Source organism: Pan paniscus, chromosome 14 (genome assembly GCF_029289425.2).
Source record: "Pan paniscus chromosome 14, NHGRI_mPanPan1-v2.0_pri, whole genome shotgun sequence".
NCBI lineage: Eukaryota > Metazoa > Chordata > Mammalia > Primates > Hominidae > Pan > Pan paniscus.
In genome coordinates, this window is record NC_073263.2 from 22,981,966 (window position 1) to 23,005,791 (window position 23,826).

The 23,826-nt window shown below is 42.9% G+C and overlaps 1 protein-coding gene across 6 annotated transcripts in view; it reads right to left on the reverse strand.

Moving 5' to 3' along the window:
- The window catches only part of SACS (sacsin molecular chaperone), a 103,389-nt gene that overhangs the window by 36,052 nt on the left and 43,511 nt on the right, over nt 1–23,826 (reverse strand). For 4 of the 6 annotated variants that reach the window (XM_034936452.3, XM_034936449.3, XM_063595916.1 and 1 more), the window contains exons 3-6: nt 10,215–10,365; nt 6,188–6,275; nt 3,520–3,605; nt 288–399 (exon numbers count right to left, since the gene is read on the reverse strand). In XM_034936452.3, the coding sequence (XP_034792343.3) occupies nt 288–399; nt 3,520–3,605; nt 6,188–6,275; nt 10,215–10,365 (437 nt within the window). Of the gene's footprint in view, nt 1–287; nt 400–3,519; nt 3,606–6,187; nt 6,276–10,214; nt 10,366–10,447; nt 10,692–23,826 lie in introns of those variants that run through there. The other 2 variants (XM_055096541.2, XM_034936451.3) reach the window with 1 other exon arrangement.

Below are 23,826 nucleotides of genomic sequence, written 5' to 3' on the forward strand. Positions count from 1 at the left end.
CCTACTGATAATATAAAATACAAGTTGTTTGAATAGAATAAGAGGCTTTGGTCATTACATTGCTTGTCATTTTGAGTTTTCAGATTTTATTCTTTGTTCTCTAAAAATACCAACTGGCGGAGACACCTTCCCACCAAAAGCAGAGAAAAACATCTGAAGAAGTGGACATAAACATGCCAAAAAGTACAAATGATAATTAGACTGTTCATTAAACAAAGCATTATTAATCATTAAAAACTGCCTGTTAGTGCATACAATAAAATTTGTTCCTAATTATTGATTCTTACCCTGATATGGCGCCATATCTTTTGACCAAAGAGTCTCTGTTCCGTATTGAGTTTCATCATATAAAAATTTAACTTCTGTCGCCCCAGCATCTTCTGCATTCTGAATTAATTCCTAACCAAAAAATATACCAAAAAATAGTAATTAATAACACAGTAATCTACTGCTCATCTTTGTATTTATCTATAATATTTAAGAAGTTAATATACTTAAATAAAGGAAACCCACTATTTGCAACATTACCTTTAAGATCTGGTGACGCTACTACTGAAAGTAATTGTTACATACATGTGACAGTACGGTTGAAAAGTCCTTCTCCAATTATTTGCACTTAAATTTTGTCTTTTAATTTGCTATCACTTAGCAAATTAATCCTGGGCCCTATTTATAACTGTCTCATATTTACAATCTACCCAAAGCTTTTGTTCAAAGGAAATTATTCTATTTCCAAAAGCTGCACATATCGTCCTGTGTGGCAGGTAACTTAAGCTTGAGTGATTGCCAAAAATAGACCTTTTTTATCGTTTGCTTACTAAACTTACCTTTCCATAGAAAAACAATAAAACCAAATAGTAGCAATCTATATATACCCTTCAATTGGCTGCTTTCTTGAGAGCCTGAGATATAAAAATGTCTTTGTCCTGCACTAAACTGAAAGCTTCCAGATGGTCAGGACTGACTCATTCCTTTCATCAAGAAGAAAGCACTACCATTTGTTTGGTGAATGGTGGGTGAGTGGAAGGGTGACCAGCTCCCCGTAATGTAGAAAGGAAAGGGCAAACTGCAAGATTTGCCTCAACAAAATTTCCAACCCTAACAACCCCAATCACTTCTGCACACCTACTAAAATCACGCTGGGCTCCGGTCAGTTTGAAGGGAGCTCCAGAATCTGAATCAAGAATCAGCTCCTAGATCCAACCCCATGATCATCAAAAGAGCTTTTTTACTTCCCCAGAGCCTTGGGATCACTAAATTGGAGGTACAGATGGGCAAAAATTGAAGAGCACTTTAACTGATACTACAACAATGTCAACAGTGATGCCTACATCAGAGTAGAGAGGTGGTACGATGACTACATGAAACAAAATAACTACAAGGAGACTGAGGGAGCAGAAGTGAAAAGTCAGTTTTGAGATTGTGCTCAGTTCACCCAGTGCATCCCAAAGGGCTGGAGTGTGGTAACCACCAGCTGTTCCACCCAAACATGAACAGCTAAGTCATGCCTCCCGCAGCCTCATTATCAGCTACTGATTCTTCCTTGTTACATAACTAACTATTTCTCATGGGATTTTAATTTTTTAGGCCTCATTCAATCCCAGAGAATCCCTAAAAATTAACAATCTTATTTACATTAGGATATTATAATAATATGAAGGATGGAAATAAGAATTAAATAGGTAGTGAAACACAATGTTAACTTACAAAATGATAGCACTTTAGATGTTCGACCTTGTTTTCATTCAGGTATCTATTTATTATTTATGTGTACTTTAGGGAGCAGAGAGGCAGAAAACTAAAGATAAAATCTAAGTCCCAGGTTCCACTCATTCTCAAGTTGAATAAAAAATAGGATAGGAAGCTTTTCCCCTAAATTGCAATCCTGAGAGATTGTTTGTAAACTAACTCTGGGAAACAGCAACAATACATTTTGTATTTGGTCTTGGGCAAGCCACTAAGATCTCTGGACCTGTTTCAGCAAACACAAATACCATAGAAGGTGGTGGTGTAGGTCTTGGTGATTTCTAAGACTCCTATTAAATCTAAAACAGTCTAATTCTACTACAACATCCAAGGAACAAAGATTACATTGAACTGGCTACAATACAAATATATCTATAAGAAGCAAAGCAGAAGGCGTAGCCCTCAGCTGTTTGCCATAGACCTTTCTCATTTCTCAGCAAGGATCCCACTCGCTCACTTCTGAACAGATGACAACCTACTCCTGTTACCACTATACCTTTATTTTAAATGTATTCTATTCACTTCTTTCTACCCCAAAACCACCTCGTAGCAATACTCTTTCCATCCTCACTTTCCTAATAAGTCAATACAAAAACTGTTTTTGAATTCGCTTTCTGTGAACCACTGGTGCCTATGCTGAAAGATGGACTGCTCCAACAGCCCAGTCTCACCATGATCACTAAAGACACAACAGTCCTCAGTGAGTGCCTACCTGAGCATGACTCTCTTAAGTTAAAAGAGACCTAGTCCTGATTCCCTCACAGTTTACAATCTAAACTAGAAAATATAACCAGGGCCAAGATACTGAAGGTAATAAACACTAAACAAGCTAATGGGAAGGAAAATGCATAACAACTGGTCTACTTTGACAATTAAGGAAGTTTCTTATTAAACACAAAATCTAATTTTTGCAGTATCTCCCATTATTGCTTTCTTTGATGATTACTGGTTTTTCTTTTTTTGTTGTTTTATTGTTTGTTTGTTTTTTGAGACGGAGTGTGGCTCCTGCTGCCCAGGCTGGAGTGCAGTGGCGCAATCTCGGCTCACTGCAATCTCTGCCTCCGGGTTCAAGCGATTCTCCTGCCTCAGCCTCCTGAGTAGCTAGGATTACAGGCAGCCACCACCATGCCTGGCTAATTTTTGTACTTTTAATAGAGACGGGGTTTCGCCAAGTTGGCCAGGCTGGTCTCGAACTCCTGACTTCAGGTGATCCACCCGCCTCAGCCTCCCAAAGTGCTGGGATTACAGGCATGAGCCACTGCGCCCAGCCTGTTTTTTAAAGAGTATACTCAAACTAAAAAACATATTACAAAAAGAAATAAGTAAATAAAATAATTATCCTATTAAATAAACCCTCCCAAAATAGCAAACCTCTAAAATCAGGAGTCCAATGGGCATGCATTCAAGCCTCTAATCGTAGAATGTATTTGGCTGGCCGGTTGGCTGGCTGGCTGGCTGGTTGGTTGGTTGGTTGGTTGACGTGTAAAGCCCTGCACAATGATCTACAGAGAACATTCCTGGAGCGACACTGCTGATTACAGCACCCAGTAGCTTAGTGCATTTCTTTGCCCCAGAAAACCTCACATATTTATATCAACTCCATTCTCAAATGGAGCTATACACTGCTATACACTGCAGCCACAGAGGTATAATACAGCTATTTGAATCTAGACAACATTTTAAAAATTTAAACACTAACAGGACTTTCAAGTAAATTTACTTCATCTCATTTTTATCAAAGTAAATAACACATGAACACGACATGTGCCCCACCTTAAGAATCTGTCCTCCTTCTGGATATCTTCTCAAAATGTCCTTGAGAAAATCAACAAGTGGTGGCGTTGTCTGACCAAATCGACCTAAAATACGGAGCACATTTTAAGTGAGTTAGAAAAAAAATCCCATGAATTGTCACCAATGTGTGACTTGAATCTGAGACATCATATAACTATACAAGTTATGGTTGCATATATCTCACTGCAGCACCCTGGTACAGAAATCTACCTGACGAAGCAATTCAGCAGAAAGTAAAGCAGATTCAATTTTATCAAATCTCAAGTCGTTTTGTTTTGTTTTGTTTTTTGAGACAGAGTCTCGCTCTGTCGCCCAAGCTGAAGTGCAGTGGTGTGATCTCCCCTCACTGCAAGCTCCACCTCCTGGGTTCATGCCATTCTCCTGCCTCAGCCTCCCGAATAGCTGGGACTACAGGTGCCCACCACCATGCCCGGCTAATTTGTTTGTATTTTTAGTAGAGATGGGGTTTCACCATGTTAGCCAGGATGGTCTTGATCTCCTGACCTCGTGATCCGCCCACCTTGGCCTCCCAAAGTGCTGGGATTCCAGGCGTGAGCCACCATGCCTGGCCTCAAGATTTTTAACTGAACTACAAATAAAGTCTCAAAAAATGTTCAAAAATATAATAACTATTAATTCAAAAACAAGCAGCATGGTGCAGTGGGGAGGAGTGTTGCTATTTTCCAAAGCAAATAAAACAAATGATGTTATTTTGTGGCTGCTTTGCCATTAAATAACAAGCCAGAGACAGAGGTGCCTATTATCACATTCTTAATATTCTCAAATTCAACCAGTGTTCTGATTGTTCTGAAATTCAGCAGTCACTGTCTCAATGGCTGTCCACTTCAAGTACCTTCAAGCCTTGCCTAAACTAGATATTCTTAGACCAACTGACCAGGTCACCTTCAGACAAGTGACAGGGCTGTAGGAAGAACAAGAAAATGGGAAATAATGTCTCAGATACACAGCATTTCAAAAATCTGTTTATCAGTATAAAGAAACCTCTGCTTAAAAAAGCAAAATTGTCACTATAAATTTATTTGCATCATTTTGGTACAACCACATACTGAGACCAAGCTCAAACAAGACTCTGTTTCCACAGACTTCTATCCCACCCATTCTTTTTTTTTTTTCAGACGGACTCTCCTTCTATTGCTCAGGCTGGAGTGCAGTGGCGCAATCTCAGCTCACTGCAAGCTCCTTCTCCCAGGTTCACGCCATTCCCCTGCCTCAGCCTCCTGAGTAGCTGGGACTACAGGTGCCTGCCACCATACCCAGCTAATTTTTTGTATTTTTTAGTAGAGATGGGGTTTTACCGTGTTAGCCAGGATGGTCTGGATCTCCTGAGCTTGTGATCCGCCCTCCACAGCCTCCCAAAGTGCTGAGATTACAGGCGTGAGCCACCGTGCCCAGCCTATCCCACTCACACTTCTTTCTTTTTTTTTGAGACGGAGTCTTGCACTGTCTCCTGGGCTGGAGTGCAATGGAGCGATCTCAGCTCACTGCAACCTCTGCCTTCCGGGTTCAAGCGATTCTTCTGCCTCAGCTTCCCAAGTGGCTGGGATTACAGGCGCGTGCCACTACACCTGGCTAATTTTTTCTATTTTTAGTAGAGACAGGGTTTCACTGTGTTAGCCAGGATGGTCTTGATCTCCTGACCTCGTGATTCGCCTGCCTTGGCCTCCCAAAGTGCTGGGATTACAAGTGTGGGCCACCACACCCGGCCCCCACTCATTCTTATAACTAGCTCCATCCACGCTTGTCTTCCTCTGGCCCTGATGTCCCCTCACTCTATCCCAATGGGATATGATTTCATTTCATTTTTAAAACATAATCTTTAAAACAGCTTTACTGAGTACAACTCAAATACAAAGCACTGCAGATATTTATTTTGCAACTTGATGCATTTGGAGATAAGTACGTACCATGAAACCATCAAACTATCATTGTCAGTGCCATAAACTTATCCATCATCTCCAAAAGTTTCCTCCCATCTCTTCTGTTGTGCTTTATTAAACTTTTATGGTTAAAAGTAATTAATATCAGATCTACCCTACCCACTTAGTAAGTTTTTAAGAATACAACACAGTATTGTTATTCATGGGCCCTGTACTGTATAGAAGATCTCCAGATCTTCTTTATTCATATAGCAAACTTTGTACCTTTGGCCAATGACACCCCATTTCTCCCTGCCTCCACCCTCTGGCAACCACCATTCTACTCCCTGCTTCTTTGTTAAAACTCAATCTCGGCTGGGAGCGGTGGCTCACGCCTGTAATCCGAACACTTTGGGAGGCCAAAGACGGTGGATCACTTGAGGTCAGGAGTTCAAGACCAGCCTGGCCAACATGGTAAAACCCTGTCTATACTAAAAATGTAAAAATTAGCTGGGCGTGGTGGCAGGCACCTGTTTTCCCAGCTACTTGGGAGGCTGAGGCACGAGAATCACTTGAACGGAGGCTGAGACACGAGAATCACTTGAACCCAGGAGGCAGAGGTTGTGGTGAGCTGAGATTGTGCCACTGCACTCCAGCCTGGGCGACAGGGCGAGACTCAGTTTCAAAAACCAACCAAACAAACAAACAAAAAAACTCAATCTTTGTGCAACCCAACATGGTATATACTTCTGGTAAAGTCAATATTATACCTCCCCCTTTTAAGCCTTTTGATTGAAGGTTTACAAAAAGATGACAATTTTTGAAAGTCAGATCTCCAATCTTGATCCAGTCAGATAACTGAAAAAAAAGCAAAAGAAAATGTATGAAAAGCAATATAGTCTCTAATACTGTAAATTCAAGACATTATCTCAAATTTTTTCACTTAAGTAATGCTTGTTAAGTCTTCTTATCATGAAGGAAGTTGTCTGGAGAAGTGAATATTCCACGGAACAGAGATTTAGTCAAAAACTTTATTTAAAAATTTAAGGGACTAAAAGATTTTTCGTTAATTACAAATAGATAAAAATACATACATTTCTCCATTAACGTAATTTAAATTTTTAAATGATGAATCGGGATCATTAACATAAACAAAATCATTCTTCTGATCAACATTTCCAAAGTGTATTGCTCATAACAGAGCTCCATGAGACCTCAACACATATTACAGGACCAAAAAAAAATTGTTTTTAAATTAGTTTAGATGAATAATAATATGATTGCATAAAATAAGCTGGCTCTAAGTTGCTACCTACACAATGTTTCTTAAGTTTAAAAACAACTGAATGTAAACAGCATATTGTTTAGGTTACGTATTCAGGCTACACACACAGACATATATGCACATATATACAAACATAACACATATCCATACATACGTAAGTATACACACAAATGCACACATTTATAGAACTATTAAAACTACCAAAAAGGCAAGAGAATAATCAGCACAAAGGGGTAAGGGAAGACGGACAGGAATATAGGCTGGGGAGAAGATGCACAGAGGTAAGTACTAACACTGTTCTTGTTCTCTGGTTGAATGACATCATCATAAATGATCATTCTATTGTTAAACAATTATTAAAAGAAAGCCCCAGCCTGGGCAACACAGTGAGATCTGTCTCCATTTGAAAAAAAATTTTTTTTTAATTTGTGTACAGTTTAGTTAATTCATTTTTAATTGGTGTATAATAGTCATTAATATGTCACAGAATTTGGGTTGTTTCTAAATTTTTGTTGTGAAGAATGGTCCTCCTGCCGAAGTACCTGTGCAAAGAGTGAACTAGTTTTTATAGGCTTGCTTTAAGGTTTAGTGGGAATACGTGCATGAAAGTATTTATAATCTGGGACCTGTAATAGCATACTCAGTTTTGTGTTCTAGAGATGGAGACTAGCATGAAAATGATGTACAGAAAGTAAGGAGACCAGGACAAATCCCTCATGCATAGAACAGTATCTGTAACACAGCGGCTCAATAAATGATAAGCATATTCTCAACACATTTTACCAAAACACAGAAGGAGCAATGTGCCCAGCATCAGTTACTATCTCCAGCCTGACCTCTCTCCCTTGAGTTTCAGTTCCAGATTTGCAGCTGCCTACTGAACATCACTACCTAGCAGAGACTTTAGAATTGGTTAGAATTAGCTTTATCCCATTCATACTAGAAATAGGAAATCAGTCCCCAACACATGAATTAATTTGGCAACTGTTACATATACACAGGCAGGACAGGAAGTAGGACCTAAGGCACCCACCTCTCCGTTTCCTAGTTTCCCAGATGCTTCTTTATGTCTCACCAACAGCTGAACTATATATAAAAGCAAACTGGTCACCATACTTCCCCCTCTGTATGTGCTTATCTCTGATGATTACATCTTTATTTTCTTGGTCTGACTCAAAGCTTGCCAACGTCCTTGGCAAGACCTTCCAACTTATTCTACACCCATCCCCCACATCCACATCCATTTGGTACCAAATTGTGGCAATTTTGACTTTTGCAAAGTCTCTTGTGTATCCTTTCCTTTGGTTTCACCTTTACAGCCACAGTCCAGAACCTCATTACCTCATACCAGGACGAAAGGGTCCTACTTAGACCCCTGTCTACCCACACCCCCAATCCCAAACAGTCAACACACCCTGCCACTTTCACCATCCCATATCCATGCTTTGCAGGGACACCTGCAAAAACACTTCTAAATGGCAGGGCTAGCCACAACGGAGGCTTTCAGTGTGACCACATCTAGGGGACAAGATGATCAAGTAGAACCAGAGGAGGAACCAAAGAAGTGGGTATAGACCCAGGAGAGGAAGGTTAAGAGATGTGGGCACGCATAGAGAAAGGAGTAAGAATGACAAACTGCTCCTTCACAAGTCTGCCTAAAGTCCTCAATCAGCCTCTCCAACTGCCACCAAGAGGTCCATTCCTTCCAAAGAAGCTAAGGCTATGCTGGGGTGAGGCCCTCACTTCATCCAGCAACTAGCACCAGGTCCAGCAGCACAAGCCCGGCACTCAAATGCCTCTGTCTCAGCGGTTGTAGACTTCACTAGGCCCTCATTCTACACTACGATGAGGTGTCCATCATGGAGGTTAAGATCAATGCCCTCATTAAAGCAGTCGGGGGGCTGAGCGCAGTGGCTCACGCCTATAATCCCAACACTTTGAGAGGCCGAGACAGGCGGATCATGAGGTCGAGAGACGGAGACCATCCTGGCCAACATGGTGAACACCGCCCCCCCGCCCCGCGCCGCCTCCCATCTCTACTAAAAATACAAAAATTAGCTGGGCGTGGTGGCACACGCCTGTAGTCCCAGCTACTCGGGAGGCTGAGGCAGGAGAATCGCTTGAACCAGGGAAGCGGAGGTTGCCGTGAGCCGAGTGTTGCAGGCACTCCAGCCTGGCGACAGAGCGAGACTCCGTCTCACAAAAAAAAAAGTAAAAAAAGCAGTCGGGGGATATGCTGAACCTTTTTGGCCTGGCTTGTTTGCAGAGGCCCTGGCCAATGTCAACATCAGGAGCCTCCTCTGCAATGTAGGGGCTGGAGGACCTGCTCCAGTGGCTAGGGGTTCATCCACAGGCCAGTCATGCCCCTCCACTGCCGCTGCTCCAGCTGAGCACAAGGAAGTGGACGCAAAGAATCTGACGACTCTGGTGATGACATGGCTTTGGACTTTTTGACCCAACCTGTTTTACAGCATGTTCAGTAAAAAGCTGAACTCTTTAAAAAAGTAAAAATAAATAATAAAGACTTCAATCAAGTCAATGTCTGCATGTCAACGAACACCTTGGGGAACTGATCAGAAGGACTGATGAATCCCCCGAGGAGCATGAAAACAGGTAATAAATGTGTGTCAAGGAGGGCAAAGGACTAGAAAACTGACTCAAGTACACAGAAGGTCAGGATTACACTGAAGCAGGAAAAATCACAGATACCAACTACTTCACCAGTAATATTTGTATCGAGTAGTAAGGAAATTCAACACTTGAAATGTCATCCTATACGCTCAAGTATTCCTTGTATTATCTGTTCAACTCTTTGTGACTCTTTTAAATGCTGGAAATGATGTTATCACATGAAGATGTTTATTAGAAAAAAAGAAATGTTTTAAAAGAGTTAACTGTCAGTAAAATGTCTTCAACTGAACTCCCCCTTTAAGAAAGCTATAGAATTTTAACCAATCTTAAAGAATACATAACAATATTCTTGTTTTCCAAATTTTTCTGACCTATCAAGTCAACCTATCACTTGAACTTTAAGTTTTAGTATGTTTACTCCACAAGATAACAGGTTCTATATTAAATTATGTCTAAAGATTCTTTCAGTGCCAAATTTCTGTATCAAAAATGGAGAAAAAACTTCCAATATATCAAAGGTGAAGATATTTACCAACATTCTACTTAAACTTATTACATAAATAGAAATAAATGAGTAATGATTAAGTCACTTCATTGATGATGTCTAAAAAAAAAACTTCTGACTCCAATGTCCACCAAAAAAAATCTCTGAATTTCAGAAAGTGAAGATTCTGATGAAATGATGGGGTTCGGGGTGGGGGATGCAAATGGAAAAGGCAAGTGATGAAAAGCCACAACTCAGGACAGGCACAGGCGGCCACGCTGCCGGAGTCATTCGCGCCGCCCGCGGAAACCTGCGTCGCCCGCCCACCCCGGGCCCTCGACGCCCGCCGTTCCTCCGCGTGGCGGAGCCCAGCCCAGCGCCCCCGGCCACTGCCTACCTCGCGGCCGCCGCGCCACAGCCGCTGCTCCGACACCGGGAAGCCAGTCTCCGCGAAGATACGTTCCTTCACATCGCGCACGGTCCAGGACGCCAGCGCCGCGACGGTCCTGCAGCCCACGCAGCCGGGGAGCACGGTCACCGGGACCCACCTGTGGAAAGCAGAGGGACGCTCAGTCGGGCTGCGGCTGCCACCCACCCGCCCAGCGCCCGCGCGGCCTCCGCCCGCGTTACCTCTCCCACATCGCGGCGCGGCAGGCGCCACTAGCGCCCGCCCCTGACGCCGGCGCCCGATCACGGCCGGCCCTGCCGCGCCCACAGGCCCCGCGCGGGCCGGGAGGGCGGGATCCGCATGGCGCAGTCCCGTAGGCAGCAGCCCGCGCCGAGGAGGAAACGCTAGAGGAAGCCGCGGCGGCCGAGGAGCAGGCGGGGGCGGGGACGGCGCGCTCCCGGCCCACTCCGGGCCCTGCAGGCACCGCCCGCGGGGACACGCCCACCCGCCGGGACCGTTAGCTGGGGGTCCGCCCCGCCCCTCCCGCCAGGCCCCGCCCCCAGGAAACGCCCGTCCAGGCCCCGCCCAGTCAAGTTCTGTCTTGCCCAATCCGGACAGTTAGCGAAGGAGCCGCCCCGCCCCACTCGCCCACCAGGCTCCGCCTGCCAGGCCCCGCCTGCCAGGCCCCGCCCCGCCTGCAGAGGCGCCTCTGCCAGAAGGCAAACCCAATAAGGGTATACAGAGCGTACAGCTAGAGGACAGGTGCGTTGTCCCTTTTAGAGCTCAACAGTGCATTGAAATGCAGAACTAGGCATTTCTAGGGCCTGTGTCTCCTTGAACTCTAATGACTTTCATTCCATGGAAGCATCTCCAGTAAGATATATAGTGGCCTCCGAGAAGGGAACGTGCTGGTTACAGAACACAAGTGTCTTCCGCGGTTTCGTTCTGTGCTCGGTTTTTGAGGCACAGAAGTAGGATCAGTGGCTCAGTTTGCTGGAGGAAAGAGAGCCAGCAGCAAAGTAAGATCAGAATGCACATAAATATATCCTATGACACGTTAAAAATATTTGTAACTTATTTTGGCAATATTATATTGTTGGTAGACTGAATGTCTTCCCATCACAACCGCAAGCTCCTTGAAAGCAGGAACATGAGTCTTAAGAGTTGATGAAATCGCCCCACGATAAGTAAAGTTGCCATGTAATTTGAAAGTGTGTGGGGCTTAGAGGCTTGGGGGAACCTCAGGCTGTTCCTTTGGCTTATTTCTCTTAGGTATATATGATACACATTGCAAAAAAAAAAAAGTGACATCTATTAAGGCAATTCAAAGGCTACATCATGAACAAGTAAACTTGTGTGCTCCTTATTTTAAATACCTTGAATAGAACAGAATTAAATTTTAGAGTTGCCCCAAAAAAATAGATAATAAATTGCCACTTCTCCCTTCCCCCCAAAAAAAATTATTACTCAGAACTCATCATCAGTAGTAAATACAGAGAATGTTCTACAGCTGTTCCATCTCTCTTACCATAGTTAAAAAGGGAATGATAGAAGTCATGCATGCCTCTTCCTACTTGGGAGAGGTAAGTAAGTATGCTCCATCAATTGGAGGAGAATATGGTGATTCAGTATAAAGACAAGGCCAGAAAGCCCTAAGGGCCAAATATGTACTTCTTGGCTGGGTGCAGTGGCTCACATCTGTAATCCCAGTGCTTTGGGAGGCCAAGACGGGTGGATTACTTGAGGTCAGGAGTTCGAGACCAGCCTGGCCAACATGGTGAAACCCTGTCTCTACTAAAAATACAAAAATAAGCTGGGTGTGGTGGCACACACCTGGTTTTCTTGTTGGAAAAACTATAAACTCATCATAGAATTTGATGGAGTAGTGAATCATCCTACAATATGGGTGACCCTTGCAAACATTCTGCTAAGTGAAAGAAGCCAGTCACTGAAGACCACATGTTGTATGATTCCATTTATATGACACGTCCAGAATTGGCAAACCCATAGACAGAAAGTAGATTAGTGGGGCTGTGGGGGGAGGGAACGAGGAGGCAGTGCTAATGGGTGTGGGGTTTCTTTGGGGGATGGTGGAAATGTTCTGGAATTAGTGGTGCAATGTGCACAATTTTTTGAACATCCTTAAAACCAGGTGAATTGTACACTTTAAAATGGCAAATTTTATGGTATGTGAGTTATACCTGAAAAAAATTCACAATGTAGCTGATGTGAATGCAAAGGCTTTTCCTGGACCACCTCTGGGAACAAAACCATTTGAATGAAAACAGAATGAAAAACCTCGGTTTTTCCGTGGAGCCTGGTGGTTGGTTTGTTCATTTTACTCTCTTCCTACAATGTACTCAGTCCACTACCAGAGTGGTCAGAACAGACATCTTTGCTCCCAAACAGATACATCAGCAGGATAAAATAAAATCTTCTTATCCTGTCCACGCCCTCCATCCAGTGCCCTCCACTTGACTTTCCTACCCACCACATTTCCTGCCAGGCTCCAGCACATCACATTCGCTCTCGGAGCTCTCCTGTGTGGCCTGTGCATATGTGTTCCTTCCTTCCCCGGTGCCCACTCCTCCTTCAGATTAAACCTCAGCCCCAGCATCTGTGGTGGGAGTGACAGATGCTTCAAGAGGCATTAGTGCTGCGAGACTCCCGTCCAACGCCTGGCCCACTCCTCCTGGCCTTGTCTCCTTCTGAGCCAGGAGTGAACCCAGCACAGGGCTCCTGGATTCCAGCTCCAACATCCCTGCCTGGCACAGAGTAGTCCCAAGAGTAGATCCTCCGTGGGATATCCCAGTGGTCCAGATGGAATTTATTGGACAGGCCAGATTCAATTACCATGTGCCAGAAAAATGACAAAACTTTTCTTCTCTTTGTGCTCAGGTAGACACAATTGCTTCGCTTTTATTTTTAGTGACATTAAACATGCTTTGGGAAATGAGGTCATGTTTCTGAGTTAGCATTCCTGCCTTTTCTCCTTCCAAAGAGGGCATTACAAATTCCCTAGAGTGCTGTACAAAATAGGAGAAAACAGGATTGTACAAATTTTACATGGTGCTTTTGAGTCTACTGGTCATTTTAATGAGAGTTTGTTGTTTGGTTGCCAGAAATCCTGGGTTATTCAAAGACAGCTTTGCCAAAGAAAATTAACCAGTGAGGGCTGGAAATACAGTCATGCTTACATAAGTCAGTGAGTAATGCGAGAGGACTTAGCATTAGAAAGGAAAAACGTGACTCAGGCCCCCGGATAGTGGAGGGACACATCTTGAGCTGCACCCACCATTTCAAGGAGTATTAAAACCACATGAGGTTTTTCAGTTCCTCTTACGTCGATCACCACCTTTGATTAAACATCCTCTCTTGCAAATTTTTTTTTTCTTTTTTGAGACAGAGTCTCGCTCTGTTGCCCAGGCCTCTGCATCCTGGGTTCAAGCAATTCTTGTGTCCCAGCCTCCCGAGCAGCTGGGATTACAGGTGAGCACTACCATGCTTGGCTAATTTTTGTATTTTTAGTAGAGACAGGGTTTCGCCATGTTGGCCAGGCTGGTCTTGAACTCCTGACCACAGGTGTTTCCGCCCACCTCAGCCTCCCAAAGTGCTAGAATTACAGGGGTGAGCCACCACGCCTGGCTCTTGCAACATTTTATAGAAAATACGGAAAGAGAGTGCGCTGGCTATAGCAGCGTGTAGATTAAACTGAATGCATGCTAATAATTAGTGTATTTTAACAGAAGCTCAGCTCTAGATACAATAGTAGGAAACTTATCATATAAACTTGTGAAACACTCCATCATAAAACTGAACACGCTGAAAAAAGGAAATAATATAAAAAGGGAATAGAGTAAAAAATGCCAAAATACACTCTGATGCACTTGTTCCTTTTTTCTGTCTTCCAACTCTTGCTACTCTTCCAGTCAGTTAATATCCCTTCTGCTTTTCCTTTATTTTTCTGAGTTGTTCCTGACGTTCTGCCCCTCTCCCTCCTCTACCAGACTCCCTGGTAGGGAATCGAGGGTGTGACCCCAGCTCTCGCGCCTGCTGCTGGGAAAGCGTGGACAGGTCACAGCTCTAAACTCTCTTTCTCACCTGTACAGCTGGACATGGTGCCACCTTCCTCCCAGGCTTATTGTGAGGTGGCAGGAGGCACTGACCTGGGAGGTGTTCCTCTCCTGTTCATTCACGTCATAAAATGTGAAGCACCTACTCAGTGCCAGGCACTGGTGTCCCGACAAAGAAGCCTGGTGCCTGTGCTCGGGGACTGCTCACCTCATGGCACAGCAGCCAGGCAGGAATTACACGAGGGTGGGCTCCTCACGCTCCCCTCACTCTGGGCCTCTTACTCTTCCTCTCCCTCTCCTTCTGCACTGGCATCTGAACACTCAAGGCCAGTGCTGGAAAATACAGGGAGCAGGCAAAGGGATTCTTGAGCGCCTCAAATCTCTTCACCTCAACCTCACCTCCCTCTCCTATGTGCCCTACTCTTTTCTCCACCCTGTCCCCAATTCTGTGGTGTTCAGTAAACGTTAACTGTGCACACTGCTTGTGGGGCAGACCCTCTGTGGGGTGCTGGGAAATTGAAGATAATGGGAATAACAGCAACACCTCTGCTTGTAAGGAGATTGAAGAATAGGATGATACACAAACATAAATATAATTTCAACATAAAAGTGAGAGTCCTAAAGTCAAGGAAACCTATCTAAGACATTAGTTGCTGCCAACTGCCCAGATATTGTCTTCTATGAACAGGGCTTCCCTGGGCTACCACCATGGCTTTATGCCCCAGGCAGGACAGACACTGCCTTCCTGCTTGGTCTTACACCTGGAATGAAATCTCTTTTTTTCTTTTCTTCCCTCATTGTTTTTATCCCCAAGCACATTCCAGAGCTCAGCTCCCAGCCTGATCTACCTGTCACATGACATCGTTGATTCTTCCCATTTGGGCCACACTATTTCCTCAACATCCTTCCTGCTCTTGAGGAAGGTCTCACCCCACAGTGGCCCTGGGATTCCCTCGTGTGTGTGTGTGTGTGTGTGTGTGTGTGTGTGTGTGTGTGTGTGTGAGAGAGAGAGAGAGAGAGAGAGAGAAAGAGAGGGAGAGTGTGTTTACAAAGAGAACTGACTTCCCCCACCTCTTTAGAAAGGATGATGCTGACTGGGCAGCTGTCAGCAGCACTTACCATTCTCACCGGCCTTGGTAGTGCCCTCTGAGCACTGCTTGCTTCTTTGCACAGGAAGGAAACCAAAGGGCTTTCTTCACAACCAATACCTAATACCTCTTCCAAGTTTATCTGTATTTTAACAAAGGATTTTAATTTCTGTATGGGGCGCTGGGTTCCTATTTTGGAAAAGTCAGTCCTGCAACTGTCTCTGAAATAATAGCCACAAAATCATTCATTTTAAGCTCCAATTGGGAGGGTGAGAAACTCGAAACCAAGCCTAATAATAACAACAATAATAATAATAATAAAGCTGTCACTAGTTGAGCACTTAGTAGGCATCAAACACTTCTTCATCTTAAATGCTTTACAAACACTATCTTATTTAATCTTCACTAAAATCCTATGAGTCATTATTGTTTCTACTTTACACATGATGAAAGACAGAGTCAGGAACGTTGTAATTGCCCAAGACCACACACAGGGCCATGACCTAACTGTGCTCTGAACAAGCTGAAAGCCTTTAATCACTGTACATATCCCCATATGCAGCAGTTATTGACGTAACAGAGAGATTTACCCTGAAGAAAAGATGACCCGAGGGGACATGCTATACTCTTCAAATAGGAGAGTGGCTTTCATCTGTAAAAGTTTCTGTGGCGCCAGAGATGGACAAATTTGGGGTTCATTATTTTAAAAATTCAATAGTTGGAACAGTACTCATTTTAACTCATTTATCACCAAATAGGTGTAGAACCCGTCACATCCACACTATTACAGTCAATTCCCAGATAAACCTGAAAATGAGACATTATCATCCACCATCATAAATCACGACGCAGGACCCAAAGATGGTTTGTAATTTGTCTAAAGTTCTTTGCAAATGCAAGTGTCAGGACTGGAACCCAGGGCTCCACTTGATTTTCCCTAAGCTGTGCTGCCCGCAGCTTTGGAGTAAAGGGACTGAAATCAACCCTTTGCTTGAGATTCTAAAGATCATGCTCAGCGCTCATCAGGGCCCAGTGTCCTGAGGTCTCTCTTCAGGCCTGTCACTGTCTTGTGCTCTCCAGCGCATGGCAATATCACAGTCTGGCTGGACGTGGGCAGCACGAAGCACACACACACACACACACACACAGGCAAACACTCTGGCTGGATGTGGGCAGCACGAAGCGCGCGCACACACACACACACACACACAGGCAAACACTCCTACTAGTCTGCACAGGATCAATACACAAGCATGAATTATAGAATAGAGATATATACCTTCAGCAAAAAGGGTGTGATCTTACACTTTCTACTTCTTTTCAGTTACTGACAGTCACTTGAGTTCTGCCCTTTATTTTGTTTTGAGGTGCTGTCTCAGATAGAATCCCTAGACATTGATTCGATTAAACTAACATCCTCTGGTCAGAAGTAATTGAGAAACATGAGTTTATTTATAAAAAACAAATGGGAACCATTTGTTTTTATCATATTGTATTTTTACTATTTCTTGCTTACATTCATTAAAGGTTTTTTAAAATAAAAACAAGTTTTTAAATCCCATTTCTAAATATTTGGAGTTAGGGTGATATTGTCAATGAACAGTTCAATGGGTTATCATTACTTTATTGCTGTGCAGAGCCTTTGCCGCAGTAACTTGGAAAAATGAATCATAGAAACTCCATCCACAAAATTACAGATTTTTGCATTTGTGAAGACTAACACCCAATTTATTTTCTTTGCCTATTATTAAAAGAGGAGCATGCTACAGTCTTCCTCATACAGAAAAGATTATAAACGGCTGCACACATTTGCTGTTCTCTAGAACAATTATAGTAGTTGGCAGGCATCCACCACTGGAGGGGACACAAAGAAAACGCCAGTTAGAAATAGGTCAGTGGAGGTTTTTTTGCTTTTTGTTTTTTGTTTTTTTTGAGACGGAGTCTCGCTTTGTTGCCCAGGCTGGAGTGCAGTGGTGTGATCTCGGCTCACTGCAACCTCTGCCTCCCAGGCTCAAACAGTTCTCCTACCTTAGCCTCCCGGGTAGCTGGGATTACAGGCACCCAACACCATGCCTGGCTAATTTTTTGTAGGCCAGGGGAGATTCTGAAGGAAAATTAGGAACGGATCCATAAAAAGCAAAATGGATTTTATGTGATTACAATTGAATTGAAGCTTCATCTGTTAAAATCTTACATTTTGCTCATTTCCCAAACCATTTCAAATGTTCTCTTGATAGAGATGCATTGGATATATTAAATAGTTATAAAATGAAAAAAATGTTTATTTACTCATTAATTATAAAAATGGATGTTTCTGAATCATCAAAAATGAATTTTTTAATCGGGGAAGCAAATAATAATATTCAAATGTATATTTCATTTAGAACTCAACGAATCCTAAATCTAAACAAATCATGATTGTTCACTATTTCTATAATCTTTATAACTATAATGGCTAAGTAATTTACATAAAGAACTCAAAAATTTGAAAATCATTTAGGGCAGAGAGACATATTCTTTGTGTTTTGTTTTGTGTGTGTGTGTGGTTTTTTTTTTTTTTTTTGAGATAGAGTCTAGCTCTGCTGCCAGGCTGGAGTGCAGTAGTGTGATCATGGCTCACTGCAGCCTCAAACTCCTGGGCTGAAGAGATCTTCCCACCTCAGTCTCCTGGGTAACTGGGACTATAGGACTACAGGCATGTACCACCATGCCCAGCTAATTTTTTTTTTTTTTTTTTTTTTGGTAGAGACGAGGTCTCACCATGTCGCCCAGGCTGGATAGAAAACATATTTTTAAATTCATTGGTAATTAAAACTGTGATGTGTATGTTTGGGTTTTAAGCCTTTGTCACTTTTTCAGTTTTCTGAATATTTTCCAATTTTGGTTTAAATAATCTGAAAATATTATAGCTACAAAATTAATATTGCAAGTAATAAACGGTGGTCATTCTCAGAAAACCCTCCACTGACACATCCAATCAGCCACCATGTCGAAGTGTTTGACCACGATAAATATCGTTTGGCTCCATTGCCACCTCCTGTTAGTATTGGCACAGCTCTCTTCTGTCCCTTACTCAGGCCACCACTCAGGGCCCCAGCTGTTCTCACTGCCCCACATCCTTTCTCCTCCAATCAACCCTTCATATTACCATCAAGTTATTGTATAATCGAGTGTGACTAAATCCCTCCCCAGCATCAAGATATTTTTAGTAGTTCAAGTTACCTGCATCGTAATGTCCAAATGTTTCCCAGCCTTGTCTCCATCCCTCCTTCCTGAACAGCCCCAGAGCTCTGCAGGCCTGTTCATGCCTTTGTACTGCTTTTTTTTGCACCTTTCTCAGCCCATTCTGTTTCCTCCTGCAGCATCTGGCTCCTCCCTCCATGTTCAATTTTGATGGCCCACCCTTGATAGCCCCATTCAAATGTCACTTCAAAATTGTCTCTCTCCCCCCAACACTGTTTAAGGAAAAACGGCAATAAGTCCAGGACAAATGACGCTTATGTCTCCTTTCTTACTCTCTCTGAATACTTTGTATATCCACCCATCCCAGCTCTTTCCATATTACACAAACCACATATTTACTTGCTAAGTCCCCCTCTGGAGACATTCAAGAGCAGAAAACATGCCTCCATATCCCTTGTTCACACCATCACCCTCTCCCCAACCCCAGTGCCTGGCACAGAACCCAGCAAATGTGTGCACAAATCAGGATGGAGATCAGTAAGAAGGGTCATCGCAAGGTCTTTCTGGGGAGGGTTGGTTAAAAAGCTAGAACTTCAGCCTTAAATCATGTAATGGAAGAATACTGATCTCATACTTAAGTGGTTAAGTGCATGAATGGGGTATTAGAAACACTCCTTCACATTTCAGGAGGTAGCAATAAAAGACATCAGAGATGGGAAGACTCAAATAACATTACTGATTTTCCACCCATCAATCAGTGCTCAGGCAGAAGAGCAGAAGGCTTTCTCTAGCCAAGCCCGTGCAAGGTGACTTCCGCCTTCGTAGACATCTTCAGCATTTAACTTCCACTCATCAGTGACTACACAGGAATGAAATGCATTTACTCATCAACTATGGAAAGTCCCTCTTGATCATGGCCTCTTGTATGTCACTCTGTGTTCCACATCATTCACTGCCAAATAAGCGAATGTAGTGATGTTCACATGTGTGGCTTGTCATGACCACTCACTATAACCACTTACCATCTCTGTACAAATTTAAATTAGGGGAAGAAAAGGGAGTCCTTCTTAACTTTTCTGCTTTGTGTTCATTTCTTTAATAATTCTCTTATTGGACAGATATTAATAAACTAGTTATTAGAGAAAGTTGTGAGATATTTATCCTTTCACAGCAAACTCCAAAACAATTTTTCAAAGCCTAGGGAAGAGATGCACCCGTTCACTTTATATTAGTTTGGGAGATGTAATGGTGAAAAAAACATGGCCCAAGGGGAGTTGGGATTCAGACTGTGGAGGACCAGAGAATGAAGGAATCATTGGCATTCACATGCAGGATCTAAAACTTTTTCATTTTTTTGGCCAAAATTTCATTTTTTTGGCACAGGAATACCTCAGAGATATTGAAGATTTGGTTCCAAACCAGTGCAATATAATGAATATCACAATAAAATAAGTCACATAATATTTTGTTTTCCCGGTGCAGATAAAAGTTATGTTTATACACTATACTATAGTCTATTAAGTGTGAAATAGCATTATGTCTTTAAAAATGTACATTCCTGGCCGGGCATGGTGGCTCACGCCTGTAATCCCAGGACTTTGGGAGGCCGAGGTAGGCAGATCACGAGGTCAGGAGATCGAGAACATCCTGGCTAACACGGTGAAACGCCGTCTCTACTAAAAATACAAATACAGCCTGGGCGACAGAGGGAGACTCTGTCTCAAAAAAAAAAAAAAAGTTTTATCATGAGATTGCCCCAACTCAGTCACATCATCAGGCTCCACTGCTAATTCTAGTTCTTGCTGTTTCCATCACTTCTGTAGTTACTTCCTCCGATGAAATCTTGAACTCCTCAAAGTCATCCACAAGGGTTGGAATCAACTTCTTCCAAACTCCTGTTAATGTTGATATTTTGACCTTCTCCCATGAATCATGGATGTTCTTTTTTTTTTTTTTTTTGAGATAGAGTTTTGCTCTTGTTGCCCAGGCTGGAGTGCAAGGGTGTGATCTTGGCTCACTGCAACTTCCGCTTCCTGGGTTCAAGCGATTCTCCTGCCTCAGCCTCCCAAGTAGCTGGGATTACAAGCATGTGCCACCATGCCCGGTAATTTTGTATTTTTAGTAGTGATGAGGTTTCATCATGTTGGTTAGGCTGGTCTCGAATTCCTGACTTCAGCTGATCCACCCGCCTCGGCCACCCAAAGTGCTGGGACTACAGGCATGAGCCACAGCACCTGGCCAATCATGGATGTTCTTAATGGAATCTAGAATGGTGAATCCTTTCCAGGAACTTTTCAATTCATTTTGCCCAGATCCATCAGAGGAATCACTATCTATGGCAGCTATAGCCTCATAAAATGTATTTCTTAAATAATAAGACTTGAAGGTCAAAATTATTCCTTGATCTGTGGGCTGCAGAATGGATGCTGTGTTAGCAGGCAGGAAACGATATTCATCTCCTTGTACTTCTCCATCAGAGCTCTTGGGCGACCAGGTGCAATGTCAATAAGCAGTAATATTTTGAAAGGAATCTTTCTTTCTGAACAGTTGGTCTCAACAGTGGGCTTAAAATATTCCATAAACCATGCTGTAAATGGATGTGCTGTCAGCCAGGCTCTGTTGTTCCATTTATAGAGCACAGGCAGAGTAGATATAGCATAATGCTTAAGCGCCCTAGAATCCTTGGAATGGTAAATGAACTTGGCTTCAACTTAGTCACCAGCTGCATTAGCCCCTAACAAGAGTCAACTTGTCCTTTGAAGCTAGGCATTTATTTTTCCTCTATAGCTATGAAAGTCCTAGATGGCATCTTCTTCCACCAGAAGACTGTTTCATCTACATTGAAAATCTGTTGCTTAGTGTAGTCACCTTCATCAGTTATGTTAGCTACATCTTCTGGAGAACTTGCTAAAGTTTCTCCATCAGCACATGCTGCTTCACCTTGCACTTTTATTTTATAAAGATGGCTTTATTCCTTAAACCTCATGAACCAACCTCTGGTAGCTTCAAATTCTTCTGCAGCTTCCTCACCTTTCTCAGCTTTCACAGATTTGGAGAGAGTTAGACCTTTGTTTGGGTTAGGCTTTGGCTTAAGGGGATGTTATGGCTGGTTTGATCTTCTATCCAGACCACTCAAATTGATTCCTAATCAGTAATAAGGCTGTTTTGCTTTCTTATAGTTTCTGTATTCACTGGAATAGCACTATTTAATTTCCTTCAAAAACACTTCCTTTGCATTCACAACTTGACTGTTTGTCACAAGAGGCCTGGCTTTCCTGTCTTGGCTTTCAACCTGCCTTCCTCACTAAGCTTAGTCATTTCTAGCTTTTGATTTCAGGTGAGAGACTTGCAACTCTTCCTTTCACTTGAAGAGTTAGAGGCCATTATAGGGTTACTAGTTGGCCTAATTTCAATACTGTTGTGTCTTAGGGAAAAGGGAGGCTGGAGGAGAGGGAGAGAGGCAAGAACAGCCTGTTGGTAGAGCAGTGAGAGAACATACAGTTTATCGATTAAGTTTACTGTCTTATTTGGGCACAGTTCGTGGCACCCCAAAACAATTACAATAGTGACACCATAGATTAGTAATCACAGATCACCAAAGCAGATATACTAACAATGAAAATGTTTAAAATATTATGAGAATTTCCAAAATGCGACACAGAGACACGCTAACGGAGCACTTGCTGTTGGGAAAATGGTGCCAACAGACTTGCTGGATGCAGGACTGCTGCAAACCTTCGATTTGTTAAAAATGAATGTCGGCCGGGCGCGGTGGCTCACGCCTGTAATCCCAGCACTTTGGGAGGCTGAGGAAGGCAGATCACGAGGTCAGGAGATCAAGACCATCCTGGCTAACACAGTGAAACCCAGTCTCTACTAAAAAACACAAAAAAAATTAGCCGGGCATGGCGGCGGGCAACTGTAGTCCCAGCTACTCAGGAGGCTGAAGCAGGAGAATGGCATGAACCCGGGAGGCAGAGCTTGCAGTGAGCAGAGATCGTGCCACTGCACTCCAGCCTGGGCGACAGAGCAAGACTCCGTCTCAAAAAAAAAAAAAAAAAAAAAAGTCTGTGAATGAAATAAGGTATTCCTGGACTTGCCATTCTAAGGGCTTCACTTTCACTACGAAGCTGGAAGACCCTGTAGAGATTAGCTGGTCCCCTGGTCACCCTGACCATTTCTTTTTGGTCCTCATAGACGGCTGGTTTTTAAACCATTTATCTGGGAAGTTGCCATTCACCTGTGTAGGGTGGTGGTTTGAGTTCAGGTGATGCAGCTTCTGTGATATCAGGAGTTTACCCAATGGACAGCATGGTGCAGAGAATTCAGTTCCTTAGCAGGAACTTGCAACTTAATCTGTCCCTTAAACTTTTTAATTGTGATAAATAACATCTATAAAAACTTATATGAGACAACCAATATGAAAGATTATAAGTTAGAAAATATTGGTTACTCCATTTTAAAGACCTTCGAATTAAACCACCATCAACTAAGCATAGTTTAAACAGCCAACTGATTGGATGCAGAGGATTAAGGTAACTTAATCCATGGAGAACCCACTTTTCAAATTAAAGCAATGGGCTAACAAGCCCTAACCTAACCCCTGTCCAGTGTTCCCTAAATGAGTAAGTCAGGTATCACTAGCGGGATTTACTTTAAAAATGCATAGTAACAATTCCCTGTTCCAAAATAGGAAGTAAGGTCCTCATAGATGGCTGGTTTTTAAACCATTTATCTGGGAAGTTGCCATTCGCCTGTGTGGGGTGGTGGTTTGAGTTCAGGTGATGCAGCTTCTGTGATATCAGGAGTTTACCCAATGGACAGCATGGTGCAGAGAATTCAGTTCCTTAGCAGGAACTTGCAACTTAATCTGTCCCTTAAACTTTTTTATTACAACATGATCTATGGATCCAGAGAATATGGCGGTGAGGTACTATTAAGTAATAATGTGTGTAATCATCAGAGAAATGCATATTAAAACCACAATGAGACACCACTGTACCCCAGCCAGAAAGGCCATTATTAAAATGTCAAAAAACAATAGATGTTGGCATGGATGCGGTGAAAAGGAACACTTACACACTGCTGATGGGAATGTAAATTAGTACAACCTCTACGGAAAACAGTATGGAGATTCTTTAAAGAACTAAAAGTAGATCTGCCATTCAATCCAGCAATCCTGCTACGGGGTATCCACCCAAAAGAAGAGACGTCATTATATCAAAAAGACACCTGCACACATATGTTTATCACAGCACAATTCACAATTGCAAGGAT